General features: G+C 37.1%; 1 protein-coding gene across 5 annotated transcripts in view; it reads right to left on the bottom strand.

Moving 5' to 3' along the window:
* Window positions 1–21,706, bottom strand: part of LOC143040605 (uncharacterized) — a 535,837-nt gene that overhangs the window by 35,655 nt on the left and 478,476 nt on the right. For all 5 annotated transcript variants that reach the window (XM_076211732.1, XM_076211736.1, XM_076211735.1 and 2 more), the window contains 2 exons: window positions 18,597–19,186; window positions 16,164–16,292 (listed from right to left, as the gene is read on the bottom strand). In XM_076211732.1, coding sequence (XP_076067847.1) covers window positions 16,164–16,292; window positions 18,597–19,186 — 719 coding nt within the window. The remainder of the gene's footprint in view (window positions 1–16,163; window positions 16,293–18,596; window positions 19,187–21,706) is intronic.

Genomic DNA, 21,706 nt, shown 5'->3' with positions numbered 1-21,706 from the left:
GCAACAAAAGGCCATCCTTGAACTACTCCTTGGGAAGCAAAGAACCCATGACAAAAGCAAAAGAGGAGAAAGACCTGGGTGTATTGATAAAAGACAACCTTCACCTGAAAGACATATCAGCTGGATTGTACAAGAGATGTACAGACTGCTGCAGAAGATTAAGTGGCTATTCACTATATGAATGAAGATATATACCATACATATACCAAAGGCTTTTTCCTCCTTACAAGGGAGGTAGCCAAGGTCAAAGGCATAAATCCACTCCCACCCATTTCATCCCCACATGCTCCACTCCAATTCACCATCCCACCCCTCCTCTTTTCTTGGCTCCTTCTTGATGATGGGTCATCCCTGCATCTTGCCCACTGCCCTGGGTCAAAAGCAATGCAACTAAACACAGCACATCCACAGCAAGGCTGTTTCATTTAATCGCTATCCCCCCTCTCCATCCCCTCATGCAGAAAAAGAGAAGACAGGAAGAAATTATTTCGGGCTGCATCAAAATATCATTCACACGTACTCCCTAACCCCCCATCCTCCACTTTACAAAGGACTACAAAGGCGGAGCATGCCGACAGGAGACCTTTTGGTCCATATCTAGGTCAGATGCGAAAAAATCATAATAATGATAAACATATAAATGAATAAATAAAAAATATGATAATGTAAATAATAAAATACATAAATACATAGGTATAGTTAGATAATAAGCAGGTAAATAGTAAATAATAATAAATTGACATAACTAATAATAAATGAGAATCAAACAAATAATATCAAACAGACAAATGTTAACAAAACAAATAAATAATATAAATTGAATTATAGTCATTACAGCATCTTGCTTAGGTGTTTATCTAAACGATTCTTTAAGATTCAAACTGAACTACATTGCACTGCCTCTGCAGGAAGTTTATTCCATTCATTATCTACACAGTTGGCAAAGTTGTTTCTACCCACTTCCAAACTGAATCTATTTCTGGACAGTTTGAGATCATTGTTTCTTGTTGGATTCTCATTCAGTGTGAAAATTTTGTCACTTTTGATGTCAATTCCCTTTAGAATTGTAAAGACCTGTATCAAATCACCTCTGAGTCTACGCTTTTTTTTAAGGAAAACAGATTCATATGTTTTAGTCAATTTTCGTATGATTTATTTTTGATATTTGGAATCAGTTTTGTAGCTCACCATTGTACTTTTTCCAATCTGGCAATGTCTTTAATGAGATTCGGTGACCATGCAGAAACAGCATATTCCAAATATGGATGAACTAACGATTTATATAGCTTGTTAATGAGTGATGGACTTTTGAAGTCAAAAGATCGTGCAATCAGTCCTAGAATCTTATTTGCTTTCTCAGAGGCTGAAATATACTGCTTGGATGATTTGTTATTGTTACTGATAATTATGCTGAGATCCTTCTCACTATCCACTTTTGTTAATGAATTTCCAAATAACTTGTAATCGTACTTACTGTTATTTTTACCTATGTGCATGACCTTGCATTTACTTGTGTTAAATTTCATTAGCCACTTTTCAGACCATTGCTGTAATTTAGCTAAATCTTCTTGAATATGTAATTGGTTTAAGTGATCATTTGCCATTCCACACAGTTTTGTATCATCAGCAAATTTGGAAACAGTAGATTTTAGTCCATGGTCTATATCATTTATATATACAGTCAAACCTCGGTTATCGAACGCTTCTGTTCTCGACCAAATCGGTTTTTGACCAAAAAGTTCGAGAATTTTACGTCTCAGAACTCGACCAAATTTCGGCTCTCGAACAAACCGAAAGAAGCCGAGCGTACCCGAACGCGGCTCACTCACGAGCCGAGAGAACTCGAATGCTAAGGACGCTTCCTCCGTAGCGCATTTGCGATCAAAGTTCATTCCGAGCAGACGTGTTCGTTCTTATTTACGTAAATCTGACTTTTTTTCATCTTTGCATCGTGTATTAGCCCCTAATCATGGGTCCAAAGAAAGCAAGTTCAAGTGGTGAAGAAAAGAGGAAAGTAGTGCGCAAAACTATTGAATTTAAAAAAGAATTAATAGTGAAATATGAATCTGGCGTTCGTGTGTCTGCGTTGGCTAAGGAGTTTGGGATGGCGAAATCGACGATAAGCACCATCCTAAAAAATAAAGACCAGGTTAAAGCAAGTGATGTGGCTAAAGGATCAAGTGTTTTTAGCAAACAAAGGCCACAGGTATTGGAGGAAGTGGAGAAACTTTTGCTGATTTTCGTAAATGACAAACAGTTAGCAGGTGATACTCTTAGTGAAGATGCAATTTGTGCCAAAGCAAGACAATTGTATGAAGATTTGATAAAAAAAGATCCTAGCATTATTCCGGAAGGGTTTGATTTTAAAGCAAGCAGAGGGTGGTTTGAAAAGTTTAAGAAAAGAAGTGGGATACACTTATTTATGGTAAACAGTATACAGTGCAGTTTATGGTGTAAAATAGTAAAAAAAAAATTAGAAAAAGTTGTTTTTTAGACTTGGAACGGATTAAAATTATTTACATTGATTACAATGGGAAAAATTGTTTCGGTTTTCGAACAAATCGCTTTTCGAACAGCCTTCTCGAACGGATTATGTTCGAAAACCGAGGTTTGACTGTACTATGAATAGAAGTGGCCCGAGAATGGAACCTTGAGGAACTCCACTTGTAACATTTTTCCATCCAGAAATTTTTGCATTTAAAACAACTCTGTTTTCGACCATTCAACCAATTACTAGTCCAACTTAATAGGCTACCACTTATTCTATGTGAAGCTAATTTAGTAAGTAGTCTTTTGTGGGGTACAGTATCAAAAGCTTTTGCAAAGTCTAGATATATTAAATAATAATTTGAGATAACTTCCTTCCATGCATCATAGCATCATCCATACATAACCATTCTCCTCTCATCCTATATTCTGTTTTCTCCTGTCATTCCTCAACAGATATCTCACTCTCATGATGTCCTATTTACCCTGTCTATCCATCTCATCCTTGGTCAACCCCTCATGTTCACTCCCCCCACCTCTGCCTTCCACACCTCTTTTACTAATCTTTCTTCACTCAGTCTTTCCATGTGTCCAAACCATCCCAATACTCTTTCATCAACCTCATATCTCAACTTCTTTTCCATCCCCGCTCTCCTCCTTACCTCCTCGTTTCTCAATCTATCCATCCTAGTAACCTCTACCATACTTCTCAGATATTTCATCTCAAACATGTTTAAGCTCTTCCTCTCTTATGTTTCATGTTTCTGCTCCATACAGTGCTGTCAGCTCAATTGCCCCTCCATACAATCTCTTCTTAGCATCCATTCCCAAATGTCTATTTCTCATTACACTTTTTAATCCCCCAAGGTATTTACTTGCTTCTCTTAATCTACATTCTACCTTTAGTTCTCCTGTTCCCATCACATTTGCCCCCAAGCATTTATAGCTATCCACCAAATAGTGTAGGACAAGGATTATATAATTATTGGTACATAAATAGAGAAACAAACTAGGGTGTAGGAGTGATGTTACTAACCAAGAAAGGCCTAAATGTGACAAAAATTACAGAAGGAGAGAACAATGTGGAATTGATTATGATAAGAGTTGAGGATAGAGATATGAAAAATAGAAAGTATGCAGTGATTTATGTCCCACCCAAAGCTCATGCATGGAATGAAAGTGAACACTCTAAAATGCTGGAAGACACAAAAACACTAAATGAAATACTAAAGAATGAAGAAAATCTGGTAAACATGGGTGATTTTCACTCAAAAGAAATAAGTTGGGAAGAGATGACTGTGAAAGGTGAAGGTCACTGGGGAAACATATTACTGGAAATGTCCATTGATTACACATTGATGCAATGGGTCAAGGAAAACACCAGATATAGAAATAACAATGAACCCTCAAGATTGGATTTGATATTCACATCAGAACCCAAAATTGTGGATAAAATTGAATACAAGACACCAATTGGAAATAGTGATCACATACTAGTGGAACTAGAATTAAATGAAGAAGCAAATATAGAAATTAATGAATGTACAACAAAACAGATTTTGAGAAACTTATAAAATTCTTTCGAGAAGCAAATTGGAAAAAAATTAATAATGAAGAAACAAAGATGTAAGAGAAATGGACAATTTGGGAGGAAATTTATAATGAAGGTGTGGATAAGTGTGTATTTAGGCAAAAACATGAAAGCATATACCGTATTTTCCAGCGTATAGTGCGCGACTTTTTTCCGTTGGAAGGGCCTAAAAATGGGGGGTGCGCATTATCCGGTGGTGCGCATTATCTACGGCCTACGATAAAAATTCTGCGGCTGTGTAATTTTTTTTCACAACAACGTGACGATGTTGGCCGTCACAAAGTCGGGAGGCACACTTTTCCGTGACGTTCCGTGAGAACAAGAAGAACAGCCATGGTGACATGAAAGAATACGCCAGCATGGACTACCGTATATAAATATTTGGTATAGGTAGGTATCTATCGAATCTTATTTTTCATGTTTAAATAGGCCTAAACACCATGAAACATGATCAATATTCATGATATTTGCCCATGTTCACAGCATCCTAGTTTGAATTTTTATGTTGACTTTGTTGCCTCCGTTTAGGTATGGTACAAATTCCGTTGCGGCCGTTCATAAACTCGTGTCAAACACCTGACTACAACACCCTCTTTCGGGAGTTATATTAACTAAACGTCACCTTGATGAGAGACTGTCTTATTTCACCACTGTCATTGCAGGTTCAAAGCTAAAAAGAAACAGTCTGTAGTTTGTTTCAGTATTAAATAAAAAAAAATGGTAAAGACGAATTATTTCCTCAAGATATAAAATGAATATTTTCTGTAAAAATCCCGAAATTTTTCAGTATATTTTAATTTCAATATACTTTTTTAGATCATATTTCCAACAAACTATTTAAGCTACAAAGTAATAAGGGACCAATGCACAACATGAGTCATATACCAGTACATGTAGTTCCGACTTTTTCTTGGTTGTGTTCTGATTGATGCCTAAACTGACACTTAATATAGTGACAAATCAACAGATTTCCCAGCGGTGGCTCTAGCCAATGAAAAATACTTCTCCATGTAACCTCATTCACGATATAATTACCGAGGTAAAACTGCGTTATAGACAAATACGATCGGGTATGCGCATTATACGTCGGTGCGCGCTATCTGTGTACTAAGATAACGAAGTGTATGGGTGTGCATTATAACCCGATACGCATTTTAAGCCGGAAAATACGGTATATAAAATCCTGGTATGACAAAGAGTGGAGTGAGGCAAAGTACAGAATGGATAAAGCCTGGAAAAAGTGGAAAAAGGAGAAAAAAAAAAAACAAAAAAAAAAAACTGAGAAATAGAAAATATACACCAAACTAAGAAATGAATATGTAAAATTACATAGAGAAGAAAAGAGAAATTATGAAAAGAATATAACAGGTAAATGCAAAGATCAACCCAAACTATTTTATAGATATGTAAACAGCAAGCTAAAAAATAAGTAGGAAATACACAAATTATGTCAAGGTGATAGAGAATGCACAGAGGATATAGAATGGCAGATATTATGAACAAACCCCTCAAATCTGTATTCACCGAAGAGGAAAAAAATCTACAAAACTGTAATCAATGAATTGAAATAAGATTTCCTCCATTGAAGGAATTAAACATTACTCAGAATGAAATAAGGAATCAAATACTAAAGCTTGATGTTAACAAATCACATGGCCCAGATGGAGTTGCAAACTGAATACTGAAGGAATGTATAGATGAACTAACAGAAAAAATATACAAAATAATTGAATGCTCACTCAAAGAAGGAAAACTACCAGGAGACTGGAAAAATGCTAATATAGTGCTGATATATAAAGGGGGAAGAAACCCAACAAATTATAGTCTGGTGACCCTAATAAGTACAATAGTTAAAATTTGTGAGAGAATAATCAAAGCTAGATGGACAAAATATCTGGAGAATAATACACTGAACCTGAGGCAATTTGGATTTAATTTGTTTCTATTCAAGATTGATAGATAAATTGCAAGAAAGGGATGGCTGGGGAGACTGTGGATTCCTGGACTTGCAAAAGGCATTTGATAAAGTACCACATAGAAAATTACCATATAAACTGGAAACAATAGGAGACATACATGGAAAACTATTGAATTGGATGGAGGACTTCCTACATGGAAGAAAAATGAGAGTGATGCTCAGAGACAAATATTCAAAATGGGAAGAAATGAGTAGTGGCATCCCACAGGGGTCAGTACAGTGGGTCCTCCTTATACGGTAATTCTTTATCTGGTAAATTCATAGTTATGATATTTGGTAATTATTACCCTCGATTCCATGTACAGCAAGAAAAATTCACAGATACGTTATCCGCTCGTGTTTTGAAGAGGAAAGAGCAGGGAGAGGGTACGTCTGCCATATCCTATCATTACATGTTATACAGCCAGTCCTCGCTTAACAACGATCTCGTTTAGCTACAACTCAAAGTTATGACGGATTCTTAAAAAAAAAAAGTAAAAAATTGTCAATCATATTCTTTTCCTGCATTCAAATCTTCACGCCTACCGAAACACATGCGATCGCTACTCGTGCATGCATGCATATAAACTGTGCTCAAATATCTATGCATATTTCCTATAAATCATGACTGTTATATCATACTTGAATGAACTACACACCAGAACGGGATGTGTAACTTACATCACCCAGCTGGAAGCAATGACTGATATGGCAGGGAGACCTGCATGCGTGCATTCTAGAACGTTTGGGTGAAAGCTCTCATTGCCACTAGTAGCCAGCAAGGACGCGTGTGTCAGGAAAAATGGATGTGTTCTTGCTGGCACTGCGTTTGTGCTGCGTTGCACGTCCACAAACCGTGTCGTGTGAAAGGTCCCATTGAACTCCATTGAAAGTTAAAATGCGGCGCACCCGAATGCGCGTACGGAAACGCTCGTGTGAAAGTGGCCTTAGCTGTATAATCTTACTGCATAGAAGCGACGCCCAGTTAGTTCTTTCATTGCACTTGTAGGCACATGATGTGCCCATGTATATTAGACGTTAAACCTAATAAATGATTGATGTGGTCCCCTTGAGTATCCCTGCACCTACAACCACAGTAACATGGACAGTAAGTAAACAAACATACAAAATGTATTAATATACATTCCCTGAATAAAATAACCTAGCATGTAGCACTTTGTCACTTTGCCTACTTCCGAATCTTTGTTTATATGCTCATACATGTATGTCTCTCAATGGGTCCTCGTTTAGCGACAAAATTGCTTAACGACGGGGTCTTCTGAACGATACTCTGTCATTAAACGAGGACTGGCTGTAATGGGTTTGGTATATGGTAATTTCAATTTGCGGTAAGGTTTTCAGGAATGCATATGTACCGTATAATGAGGATTTACTGTACTAGCTCCAATAATGTTTGCTAGATATGTAAATGACATGGACGAAGGCATTGAATTTACATGAACTGCTTTGCGGATGACGCAAAATTATTAAAGAGAATAAACTCCGAAATAGACTATGACTCATTGCAGAGGGATCTGAACAAAGTCTCAGAGTGGAACAAGAGATGGGAGGTAGAATTCAACATCAAGAAGTGCAGTATAATTGAATTTGGAAAAAGCAAGAAGAGAATATCAGGACAGTATAAAATTGATGGGATGGAAAAGAAGTAAAGAGAGTAAATTCTGAAAGGGACCTTGGAGTAATCATCACTAAAGACATGTCACCAGATAAACATGTAAATGAAATAGTCGGAGAAGCATACAATTTGTTGAGATCAATAAAAGTGGCCTTCAAATACCTGGATAAGGAAATGATCAAGAAAATATTACAAACACTGATAAGGCCAAAACTGGAATATGCAGCGCTGATATGGTCACCCAGTACAAAAAAGAATATAAGGAAATTAGAAAGAATACAAAGAGCAATGACATAGTTAGTCCCAACACTTGCAAACCTGACATATGAACAAAGACTGGCCAAACTGGCATTGCCGATCCTAGAACAAAGAAGAGAATGAGGTGACCTACTAACCATCTACAGAATTATGAAAGGAAAAGAATGCCTTGATAGAGATGACTTATTAAAGTGGGACAGAGAAAAAAAGAGAGGACATGCAATGAAACTCAAAAAGGATAATTACAGAAGAGACCTGAAAAAGAACAGCTTCCCACACAGAGTGATATATATATGGAACAAATTGGATGAAGATATAGTGTGTGCAAATACAATACAAGAATTTAAGAACAAACTTAATCTTGTCAGATACAAAAACGGGTCACCACAAGCATAGCTCCCCTTCCTCTATAATACAACTAGGTAAATGCTTCCTCCAGTCTTTCTCTATTAATACTCACTTCCAATTTGCTGCCATCCTCTCCCCTTGTAAATCTCATCACCTTACTTTTACCCACATTTATCTTCAACTTCCTTCTTTTGCACACCTTCCCAAACTCTGTCACTAATTTCCTTAATCCCTCCTCTGATTCTACTACAAGTGCAGTGTCGTCAAACACAACAACTGACTTATCTCCCATTTTACTCCATTTTCTTTTTAACTATCTCCAATCCCCAGCCCATTACCCTCGCATTTACCTAGTTGTATTTTATGGGAAGGGGAGCTATGCTCATGGTGTCCCGCCTTTGTATCTCACAGTGTCTAGTTTGCTCTTAAATTCATGAATTGTTTTTGCACACACTATTTTTTTGTCAAGTTTGTTCCAAGTGTCCACCACTCTATGTGAAAACTGTTCTTCAGATCTCTTCTATAACTATGTTTTTTTATTTTCTTTCCATGTCTTCTTGTGTTTCTCTTGTCCCAGTTTAACACGTCCTCTCTATTGAGTATTTCTGTGCCCTTCATGATTCTATAGATAGTCAGTAGGTTGCTTCTCTCTCTTCTTTGCTCCAGAGTCAATAACTCCAATTTAGCCAGTCTCTCTTCATATGACAAGTTTGAAAGTGCAGGGGCCATTTTTGTGGCTGCTCTCTGCATTCTTTCTATTTTCTTTATATTCTTTTTGGTACTGGGTGACCACAATGTCGCTGCATATTCTAGTCTAGGCCTTATCAGTGTGACTAATATTTTTTTAATAATTTCTTCTTCCAAATATGTAAATGCCACTTTTATTGATCTTAGCAAGTTGTAGGATTCTCTGACAATTTTGTATATTTGCTTATCATAGGACAAGTAATTTGAGATAATTACTCCCAAATCTTTTTCAGATCCCACTTTGTTTACCTCCTTAGTTCCAATTTTATATTGTCCTGATATTCTATTTTTGCTTTTTCCAAACTCCATTATGCTACACTTCTTAATATCAAAGTCTACTTTCCATTTCTGACTCCAGTTCCATACCTTATTCAGGTCTTCCTGTAGTGATTTGCAATCCGTTTCAGTTTCTACTTAACTTAACAATTTAGTGTCGTCTACAAAGAAGCTCATGTAACACTGCACATCATCATCCATGTCATCCAAATAAATAGTAAACATTGTTGGAGCCAATACAGATCCCTGTGGAACTCCACTAATCACCTCCTTCCAACCTGAATATTTTTCTCTGAGTACTACTCTCATCTTTCTACCAATCAGGAAGTCCTCCATCCATTTTAGTAGGTTCCCTTGTATCCCTCCTATATGTTCAATTTTTTAAAATATTTTTTTGTGTGGTACCATGTCGAAAGCTTTTTTAAGTCCATGAAAGCATAATCAGCCCATCCATTCCTCTCTTGCACTATGTCTATTAGTCTTGAGTAGAAACATATTAAGTTTGTGGTACATGATCTTCCTTGTCTGAACCCAAAATGTCTTGGGTTTATTATATCATTTTTTTTTCCAGGTTTTTTTTACCCATCTATTCTTGATAATTTTCTCAAAAATTTTGGCTATCATGCTTATTAGTGAGACTGGTCTATAGTTACTTGGTTCTTCCTTGTTTCCTCCTTTATATATTGGTACAATGTTAGCATTTTTCCAGTTAGGTTGTGGATGTGCTGTGTCTTGCAACACTGTTTCTGACCCAGGGCAGTGGACAGGATGCAGGGATGACCCGTCATCCAGGAGGTGCCAAGAAAAGAGGGAGGGAGGTGGGTGGAACATATAGGAAATGGAACGGGTGGGAGTGTTTTCTATGCCTTTTTCTTTTTTGGCTACCCCCTGTGTAAGGGGGAAAAAGCCTTTGGTATATGTATGTATTATCTCGCTCATGGGGGAGATCGCACTTCATTTCCTTTGTCCCAACATTGTGCCTTCTCTCTAGTGAAAACAGATTGAAGTTATTTGAAATCATGATTTCGACCATTTCTAGATCTTCTGTGTATTCTCTATTTCCTTGGCGTGGTTTCACCATTTCCTGTTTATTTTTAAGTTTACTATTCACATATCTATAGAATAGTTTGGGTTGCTCTTTGCATTTCTCTATAATGTCTTTTTCATGGTTCCTTTTTTCCTCTTTTTGCACTTTTAAATACTCTTTTCTATACTTTATATATGCCGGTATTTGCCATTTTCCAGTTTTTTTTTTCTTTTTATCTTTTCTCCATTTTTTCCAAGCTCTGTTTCTTCTATCTTTTGCCTCACTGCATCTTCTGTTGAACCAGCATATAATGTACACTCTCTCTAGCTTCTGTCTTGGTACATGCCTATTCACTCCTTCATTATAATTATCCTTCCAAGATATCCCATTTCTCTTCCACTTTTGTCTCTTCCATGTAAAAAATTTCCCAATTTGCATTTTGAAGAAATTTCTTTAGTTTTCCAAAGTCTGTTTTGTTGTACATCAATCTTCCTTTCCTATGCTTTTAATTTCTCTCCATGTATATATCTTCCTTTAGTTCAGTCACAATAAGCATATGGTCACTCTTTTGAAGTGGTGTCTTTTAATGGATTTTATCCAAAATTTCATGTTCTGTTGTAAATATTAAATCTAGTCTCGACAGCTCTTCATTATTTTTGTATCTGGTGTTTTCATTGACCCACTGTGTCACTGTATATTCCATGGTCATGTCCAGTAATACATTACCCCACAAGTCTTCTCTGCCTTTCACTGTCATGTCCTCCCTACAAATTTCTCTGCAGTTAAAGTCCCCCATAATTACCAGGTTACCTCCTCCCATTAGTATCTCATTTAATGAATGCCTTGTATTCTCTAACATTTTCATATGCTTGTTCTCTTTCCAAGCATTTGTTTTGGGGGCACATAAGTCACCACAAACTTTCTACTTTTCATGTCCTTGTCTTCGACTTTTATCATGATTAGTTCTACATTACCTTTGCCATCCGCAATTTTTGTCACTTTCAAGTTTTTCTTGGCCAAGAACATGATTCCTATTCCCTGTTTCTCATCTCTGTTTTTAATCCAGTAATTGTACAGCTCTTGTCAACATTGATGGGTGGTATTCCACTCCTTAATCTAGTCTCCACAATTCCCATTATGTCTGTTTTTTCTTCGAACAGGTAGTCATTAAGTTCATTTAGTCCTGAAATTAATCCGTTGATGTTAGTATAGGCCTCTTTTAGTTTTTTCCTTTCTCCATATTTCTTTTTTTCCATTTCTGGTTCACCCATTCTGATGTACAATTTTCTCAGTCTCATGTCAATTACTCTCGAATAGAACTCTTTGCTTTCGGTCTCTGTTCTCTTCACATTTCCCCCCCCCCTTAGCTTCATCTCTTAGTGTCTTCTCTTTTTCTAATTCCTCAATACTCATTTCTCTTTTTATCCATATCTCATTGTAATGTACACTCCTTGCCAACTCACCTATTTTTTAAAATATGTCTTCTGCTACCATTTGCGATCTTAATTTTATCTATAGGGGTTGATTTCTTTCCTTAGAATAATCACCAAACCTATACACATCATTGATGTCTTTCTCTACACCCTGATCTCTGTCCTGAATTTCTTTTAGGATTGCTATTGCTGTTTCTTTTGTTTCTCCCATGTACCTTGCCAAACCATGTTTTTCTTTTAGTCCATATACCACAATATATTTTTTCCTATCCATTGCATCTCTGACCCAATTTGCCTTCTCATTAATTACTTGGATAATTGTGTTTTTTGCATTTTCCTGCATTTGTTGCTGGACTATTTTTTTAAAGGGATTTTCTTTACTTTCTATGTTTTCCTTCCATTTCTTAATCTTTTGGATACTTTCCTCACCCAAGTTCTCTTCAATTTTTTCAGTATTTTGTTATATACCTCATTTTTTAGGTTTTCACTGTTGGTAGTATAATTAATTTTCTTTTAATTTTCATGCTTCCCCTCTCTTATATAATTTTTCATTTCTTTAAGTACAGCTCTCAGTTCAGAATTAGTTTTCCTTAGGTTGGAAATTTCAGTGTTAGCTTGCATTAAGCAATCCATCAGTTCAACAATTTCTTTTCTTAAGTCCATGATTTCATTTTCCCATCATTTTCTATTTTTGCTTATTTCCCTTTCCATATCTAAGATTAAACTTAAACTTCTTCTTTCATACTTACCGAATCCTGAGAACAGATTGTCATAAAATCATGTGGCCACTGGGTTTATGAATATATTGTTTACATTGTATTTTGGCGTGGCGCCTCCAGATGACTCTGCTGTCAAGTCGTCGTTTGAGGTTTTTTTTTTTTTTTTTTTTTTTTTTTTTTTTTTTTTTTTTGCTTATTACATCTTATTCCCTTTAACTAACACTACAGAGATTTCATATTGGACATCCACTATTTCTCCCCTCCCATTAAATACAAACCAGGTTTCCTTTGTTGTATATCCAAGCATTTTCCTCTTCTTTGAAGCACAAACGATGAAGGTGTTGGTGATTCCATGTCTCCCATGTGTGTACCACCTCATCCATGTATAAATTGAACTGCCAAGGCAACATGACACATCCCTGGTAAATTCCAACCTTCATCTCAAACCACTCACTTTTTCCATTTCTAATTCTAACACAGGCTCTATAACTCTTGTAAAACCTCTTGACTACTCTTAACAGCTTTCCTTTTATCCCATATATCTGCAATACCTCCAACAGTGCCTGCCTGTCTACCCTGTCATAAACCTTTTCCAAATCCATAAAGGCCCAAAAAATATGCTTACCTTTTCCTAAAGTTTTCTCACAAATCTACCTTACCATAAAAAACTGATCCATGTAACTCCTACCTGTCCTTAACCCACACTGTTCCTCACCTACTGTATTACTCCCTCTGTTCCTCTCCTAATCCTCTCAATCAAGACCCTCCCAACTCCACTCAACAAATGAATCCCTCTGAAACTACTACACTCACACTTGTCCCCTTTTCCCTTGTAAAGTGGAACTATACATGCACTTCTACAGTCTCCCAGCACTACCCTCTTTTAGACAAACATTAAACAACCTCACCAGCCAGTCTACCATCACTGTACCTCCCTTTTCTAGACAATCCACATGACACCCATCCAACCCAGGTGCCTTACCTGCTCTCATCATTTTAATAACTGCTTTCATCTCATCCTTATTTCTCCTCCATTTTCCTCACTCATCAAGGTCATTTTCTTAGCCTTTTTCCACTGCAGTTACCTTTCCCTCCCTATCCTCCTTCACATTTAGCAACTCCCTAAAATACTATACTCATCATCTTCCTTTTACTACCATCTTTTCCATTATTATCTCTATATCTGCACCATTTACCTTTTCTTCTCTACTTGTTTTGTCTCCTCTTCCTCTCTCAATTTCCTTCCAAAACTTTTTTTGTTTTTTTTCAATTTTTTCTACCATACTTTTGGTCCATTTCACATCTGCTCTCCTCTTTGCCTCCTTTATCTTATGCTTTACTTCTCTTTTCTTTTCTTTGTACCTCTTATATGATTCTCCTCATAATTTGTAACCAATCTGTGAATGCTAGTTTCTTCTCTTCTACAACCTTCTTTGTTTCATCATCCCACTACTTCCTTCTATTTCCTCCCATCCTCCTTGTTCCACACACCAACTTTGCACACCTTGTGACTCCCTCCTTGAAACATCCCCATTCTTCCTCCACTCCCAGTTTTACTCTACCTTTCACTCTCTTCCACTCCTCTCTCAGCTTCTTCTTGTACTTCTTTTCTTTCTCGTTTAAACAGATTACTCTAAGCACCTCCCTACCTTTTGTCCTTCTCTTCTTCCTCCATCTATCCTCCATTTTCAACTTACCAAAAAATGATCTGATATTCCCCCTACTCTTTCCTCTTAGAACATGTACATCCAAAAATCTTCCTACTCTTCTCCTGGTTACCATTATGTAGTCCATTAACCACTTCAGTATGATGACACCTACACAGGTGTCACGGGGCATGAGTGGGTACACAAGTTTGCCGGCATCGGCATTTTTTTTTTTTTTTCTTATTTTATTATTATTATTTTTTTTTAGTTGTACATGAGTTACCCCCTGATTCTGTGAACTGGTTTTACCATGTTTTCAGTGTTTATTATTACTCAGGGTAAAAGAGATTTTATAATACGAGTAGTGTGATGCATCGTACACATGGCAGGTGATGCTGCATGCAAGAATTTGACTCACACTGTAGTGGTTAAAGCCCTATCTACCACCCTCTCTCATGTGTACTTATGCTTGACTTTCTTCCTAAACACTGTATTTGCTATTGTAAACTCTCTAGACACATCTCCACCCTCAACTCTCCTACAATTTTTGCATGGAACTCCACACTTCTTAGCCAACTCCCTAAAATACTCTGTCCATCTTCCTCTTATGGCTGTCTCTTCCATTATCATTTCTCCATCAGCATATTTTACCTTTTCTTCTCTAATTGATTTGCCTCCTCTTCCTCTCTTAATTCCCTTCCAAAATATGTTTTTATTACTACCAAAATTTTCTGTTGTACTCTTACCCCATCTCACATCTGCTCTGGAAAAATAATTGAAACCCTGGAATATGTGTCAGTAGCATGGTCCTCACACAGAGTGAAGTATATAAGTAAAGTTGAGAGAATACAAAGAACAGCAACCAAACTGGACCCCAGCCTGGCAGATAAACCATGTGAGAAAACTTTGATAGATCAATGAGAGAGATGATATAATTACAGTATTCAGATCACTAAAGGGGATAGACTGCATTAACAGAAGAGATTTCTTGATTAAGCATGGGAGGACTATAAGAGGTCATGGGAACAAATTAAGAAAGATCACATGTCTAAAGGATACAAATAAATACATTTTCCATATAAATGCATACGTACTTGGAATGGCTTAGTAAGTGATATTGTCCAAACTCAACAAACTTAAAGAATACACAAGTTCAAGGATATGGATTAAATTGGAACTGCATGAATTTGAGGCTAAGTATGATAAAACTAGAGAGTAAGACATGGGACCAATCTCTGGCTTGTTCCCCCTTTTAGTTCTCTAAAAAACATAATCATGTCACCTCTTTTTCTTGGGTCTTCCAAAATTGGTAGTCCCATTTAGAATTCCTAGCATTTCAATGTATGGTTTTTCTGCCAGGCTTAGGATAATTTTGGCAGCTGCTCTCTGAATATCTTTATAGCATCATATCCTTTTTCTTGAGGACCATACCACTGCTGCATATTCAAGCTTTGGCCTGACTAGGTTTTCTATGAGCTTTTTCATCACTGCTTCATCCACATAGTGAAAAGCATACCAAATGATTTTTAACAAATCGGTTTCCCCAACAATTTTGTTTATGTTTCTCAGGACATATATGTATGTTGGTGCTAAACAGAAGTAAAATTCTAACTACTATATGGCACCAACATGATATGATTGAATTGACTGTAATAGTAAGCTATGATAAGAGTAGATCACCAAAGAAGAGGAGGGATACACTGTAATAGTACAGAGATTCAGACTGTGCTAGCAACAGTGCTGTGTCTGGTAGAGAATGTAGTATGGGAAAAGGAGTGGGAATTAAGATGATATAGAGAAAAAAGGTACCATTTGGAGGATAATAAAGAATACTACAAGAATTTGTCCATGAATACCAATGCCATATGACACTTTTTATCAGACTGCCAATATGTATATTTCTTAATATTTAGAAGTTATCTGAAAATATGTTCAAAATGTTCTGCCCAATTATATCAAAATAGTAAAATATAATGCTCACTAATTTTGTATTCATTCATTTTGATGTAATAAGAAAAGAAAAATGCAAATTTCATACCCCATGGCAACACAGATCAATTGTGTGTTGAAGAAGGAAGGGTAAAGGCTGACTAGTCTCTCTTAGTATAACAGTTATGTTTTCCACTTTCAGAGAGTCTCCAAGCACAGGGAAGAGGTAAGGGTAGTCCTGAAAAAAAATTAGTACATGGAATTAATTTTTTGCAGCTATAACTAGTGACATCCTCTTGTTTTTATCTCTCAGTAGTTACAATGGCCCTCAGGCCTTCCCATATATCATCATAAATTGTCTCAACCAGACTATCTGGTAGTGCAGGTACATAAGAATGGAGACTGTAATAGACCATAAGGCCTATACAAGGCACTTCCAGGTCCATTACCACCTATCATCCCCATCCATAAAGTTATCAAACCTCGTAAAAGAACAAGTAGTTTCTGCACTTACTACATGGTTTCTAAGTCTATTCCATTCATTAACCACTCTTGGTAAACCAGGTTTTGCCTATTTCCTCCTTAAATCTAAATTTGTCCAATTTAAATCCATTACTGCAAGTTCTGCCCTGTTGTCTTAATATGATGATTTTGACTGCACCACTCTTAATTAAGTTGTACAAAAGAAGGAAGTTGAAGATAAATGTGGGTAAAAGCAAGGTGATGAAATGTACAATGGCAGAGGATGGCAGCAAATTGGAGGTGAGCATTATGGGAGAGAGACTGGAGGAAGTGGATAGCTTTAGATTCTCGGGTGAATGTGGCGGGAAAGGGAGGAGTGGAGGTAGAATGTAGATTGAGAGAAGCAAGTAAATGTCTTGGGGAATTAAAAAGTGTAATGGGAAATAGACATTTGGCAATGGTTGCTAAGAGAAGATTGTATGAAGGAATAATTGTTTTGACAGATCTCGATGGGGCAGAAACATGGAACATAAGATAGGAAGAGTTTAATTGTGGTAGGGGTTACTAGGCTGGATAGAGTGAGAAACGAGGTAAGGAGGAAAGCAGGGGTGAAAAAGGAGTTGGGAGACAGGGTTGATGAAAGAGTATTGGGATGGTTTGGACACATGGAAAGAATGAATGAAGAAATAGTAAAAGAGGTGTTGAAGGTAGAAGACATGTTAAATTTTACAACCAGCCTCATAATGACTGGACACAGGGATAAGTAAAATGCTGTATAAACATTTAAATTATATTCCTTGTCTTATACTCGATATAATTACTTTCTTTCTTTGCACTATCGAGATGGAAAGCTTTCAAATAGGTGAACAAGGACGGCTTCTTCCCTAGATGTACATGAAATTCATGTAACTCATATAGTCACTGAGCTAAGTGAAGAAATATGAAAATATTTCAGCCAGCTCAGTGGGGGAGGGGTGAGCAGGGCTGCCAACCAAAAATGCAGAATCAACTGAGATTCTTTGAGTAAATTGCCTATAGGAGGACAAAGATCAACATCTTCAAGACCTTTGTGATCTATCTATATGGATGTGAGACTTAGACCCTGACACTAAAGTTGCATATAAATGCCTTAAGCACTAAGTCTATGGAAGATTATTAGGTTCTACTGGCAAGATCATGTTTCAAACCAGTTTATATTTGATGGCCCCAAGATGAGACAAGTAACTTGCTGTGTCAAAAAGTATCAATTGGGACATGACAGTCATGGGCTTATCTTCAGGACAATGACATTCCTCACTTAGTAATAACTGAGAGAGAAGACCTAAAGTGGACAAGCCTTAGGGGGCACCCTTGTAGACTGAAGAAAATAGCTATTTTGGCAGACAATCAATTTGGTTTCAGAACTGGAAGATCATACATGTCAAACCTTAATTTTAAGAAGTACAGTGGGGATTATCAGGGTGGATAAAGTGAGCAATTCAGAGGTGAGTGGGAGACCAGGAATGGAAAGGGAGCTGTCAGACAGGGTTGATGACAGAATACTGGGATGGTTTTGGGCACATGGAAAGAATGAGTGAGGAAAGATTAGCAAAAAGAGTGTGGAAGTCAGAGGTGAATGGAATAAACTTAAGGAGAATGTTGAGAATGAGATGGATGGATGTGATGAGGGGGGGCCTTGGGTAAAAGAGAGATGTCTGATGAGCAGGGAAAGGAGAGAGTAAGATAAGTATGAGTCGAGAGTGGTTGTGAATGGACTATAAATTGATGCAGCACAAAGGTATTTCTCCTTGTCTTCTCTATTTATACATGAGGGGACAAGGAGGGAGGGTCACCATGTAAATTAAGTGGTGGGGCCATACTGTGGATGTGATGTGTCACACTGCATTGTTTCTGACTTGGGCAGTAGGTGGGGTACAGGAATGACCCTTCATCCAAAGGGAGTTAAGATGGAAGAGAAACAAATGGGAATGGGATTGGTGGTGATGGGTACATGCCTTGGCTGGTTACCTCTCATATCAAGGGGAAGAAGCCTTCTAGTATACAGAAACTCAATGCAACTATTGATTAATTGATTACTAACCTGATCATGGGGAGCAAATGTATTCACTATGACCAACAAAGGGGAATTTTCTCCATAGAGCATCAACCAAAATGCTGCCATTGTGCTGGTCATTGGGTACTCAGTGGCAATTAATGCATTGGTAAGCTCTGTTCTCTGTAACCTAACTGCATTGATGTACTGACTCTTGGTACTGTTAGGAAGGATCTTCAGAAAGACAGAACTGCTATCTGAGGGAAGGATTTTCAGGTTCCTATTAAAGGAGTCAAGTCCCTTTTCTTTTTGTATAATGTAAGATAGGCCAGAGTCTAAACTGCATAGTCTTTGATATTCAGCTTGTGATTGTTGCTGAAGGATTTCATTGAGGTCTGCAGAAACATTTCCTTTGTCCCTTAAAGTTCTTTCTCCAAACAGGACCTCATCAATGAGCCGAAGACCAAATCTAAATTGGTTTTCATTTTCTAGTAGTCTGCCTCGACAGTGCCGCATTTGTGCTAAGATTCGTAATGGATCTATAGCATTCTGAGTTTCAATCATTTCATGAAGTATAAGAACAAACAAAATTGTGCCAGTACGTCCAATTCCTGCTGAACAATGTACCACCACTGAACCTGGAAACAAAAAATATATTGGGTTATAGTCCACTGTCATTTCATAAAAAACATAAGGTGAGTGGCCAAGTCAAAATCTACACCTACAGTGTGTATATAATATATATATATATATATATATATATATATATATATATATATATATATATATATATATATATATTGCAGTACCTCAGACCTCAAATGCCCCAGAGGAGGTCAAACATCTTGAAATCTGAATGATTATTTTAAGAAAATTTTACCCCAGAAGTCAAACTTTTCCTGGAACTCTAACACAGACAAAGATGGCCATATCATATGCTACTGTATTCTACTCATATGTTTTAATAAAAAGATAGTATTCTAGAAGACTTTTATTTCTTGAAGTATAAGAAAGGTAAAAAATAAAGGTTTTGGTGTTCTGCATATGATACATTCTTGTCTATATTCAAACAAAGAAAAAGCTTCTTTGGTACTAAAAATTTTTAGAACTTGAATGGCCTACAGTAATTATTTAATTTTAAATTCTGATGTACCACTATATGTATAAATCAGTCAGCTCCCTCCCGTCTCAACATTTCTTACATATATACAATTAGCTGAGAGAATTGTGGGAGGTGGTGAATGATAGAGCTGAGGTGGGAGTACAAGAATGGGTTTGTTTCAAAGAGGAAGTGACAAGGTTTGGAAAGAAGGTATGTGGAATGAGGAGGATGGGAAACTATACATGGAAGGGTAGTGGGTGGTGGTGTAAGAGGCTGGTAGAAAAGAAAGTGGGGTAGAGGATGGGTGTTACATTCTATGGGTTAGGTGTTTACGAAACATGTTTATAAAAAACAATATAGGGAGTGAGTGAGTTGCCTGAGTCCACTTTCCACCATGTGTAGGTATAATAAAATTCTTATTTGTAAACAATAGTCAGGGTCTCCAGTGTATTGCTGACATGGTATTCCTTTGTAACCTAAGTGAGATATGCAGAGACTCAAGATTATTATAAGTAAACAATATTGCCATGTAACCTTGTAACAACAAATCGGATTGGTGAAAGGGTGGAGGAGAAAATTCAATTGGATTACGATTGTAAGATCGTGCCCTTTGTGGAGGATCTTAGATATAAAGTTAAAGATCATTGGACTAAAGAAATAACTATGTCACTACAAAGCTCACATAGGATCTTACATCTCTGCTCTCAGGGGATTCCTTTGTAGCACACTGTATAAGAATAAATGAAATATACATAATAAGAAAATAAGAATTTAATTCTTCTGGACAGAAGATTATAACAAAGAGGAAGAGAGTTGATATATCCATAAGTGAGGACTGCATTGATGACAAGAGTCGACAGGACTAACAGTGGGAAGAGAGGAAGGGGGAGAAAGTGGTGGAATAGAATTCAAGGCATGCAAATTAAACATCTCAGAAGAAACCCCTTGATGCACGCAACTAGAACGCATGCAACTAAAGACTACACCTAAAGAATTTAGTGCAAGATACATGCTTACATGTGTGAAGAGGATGAGGAGCTAGTACAGTGAAAGAAGACTATCAATGAAAAGAACCAACACTAAGAGGAACTGATGGTCTACAACTTGACAAAGTTTGATACTTGGAGGCAATATGGGGGAGAAAGTGATGAAAGTAGTGAAAGGTGGAATGATGAGGTGAAGCATATGTGGACTGGTTGCAAAGTAGGACTTGGGAAGCATATGAGAAGTACAAGGAAAAGAAAAATTCAACTTACCATCTCACTCCTACGCAGTATAAAATAAGAAACCCCTGGTAAGGCTAGCCTTATTAGTTGTGGCAAGCTGATGAGTTGTTATGGCCAATGTTGGAGTGCCTCCCTTGGCAAAATGTAAGACAAAGGAGGCAAAGATGAGAGCAGTTATAAAATGGGTTATGACATGAGGATTTTGAAAGGAATAAAAAGATGTTTTAGAAAGGAGTGAAGATAGTGAAGTGGGGTGAGTCAGGTAGAGAGGAAATGGTAGAAGGTGCAGGTGGACAGATGTTAATGGGAGTGAAATGGTAAGGGGGAGGTGGTTAAACTATTTTAGAGATTGAATGTGGAGGAGAATTGGGAGGGATTGATTATGGCAGTCGAAAGAGCTAAGAAAATGACTGTAAATGAAAGAGGTATTGGAAAAGATGAGATACAAGGAGCTTTAAAAATTATGAGACCTGGTAAGGCACTTGGGTTGGATGGATGTCATGAGTGTCTGAAGAAGGGAGGCTCAGTTATAGTGGATTGGTTAGTGAAGTTTTTTAATGTATGTCTAAGAGAGGGGAGGATGCTAGAGGTCTGTAGTAGTGCCTGTATAGTTCTGCTTTACAAAGAAAAAGGGGACAAATGTGAATGTAGCTGTTTTACATGGATCAATTTGTTGTGGGTAGTTGGAAAGGCTTATGAGAGGGTTTTGAGAGGATTAGGAGAGGAACAAGGAGTAATTGGTGAGGAGCTGTTCGCTGTCAGAAAAGGTTGAGGGTGCATAGATCAAATTTTTGTGGTAAGGCAGATTTTCTAGAAGGCTTTTTTTTTTT

The sequence above is a fragment of the Oratosquilla oratoria genome, chromosome 29 (genome assembly GCF_046742065.1).
Source record: "Oratosquilla oratoria isolate Oo_2021 chromosome 29, ASM4674206v1, whole genome shotgun sequence".
Lineage (NCBI taxonomy): Eukaryota > Metazoa > Arthropoda > Malacostraca > Stomatopoda > Squillidae > Oratosquilla > Oratosquilla oratoria.
The sequence above is the reverse complement of the archived record's forward strand: the minus strand, read 5'-3'. Positions and strand labels throughout refer to the sequence as shown.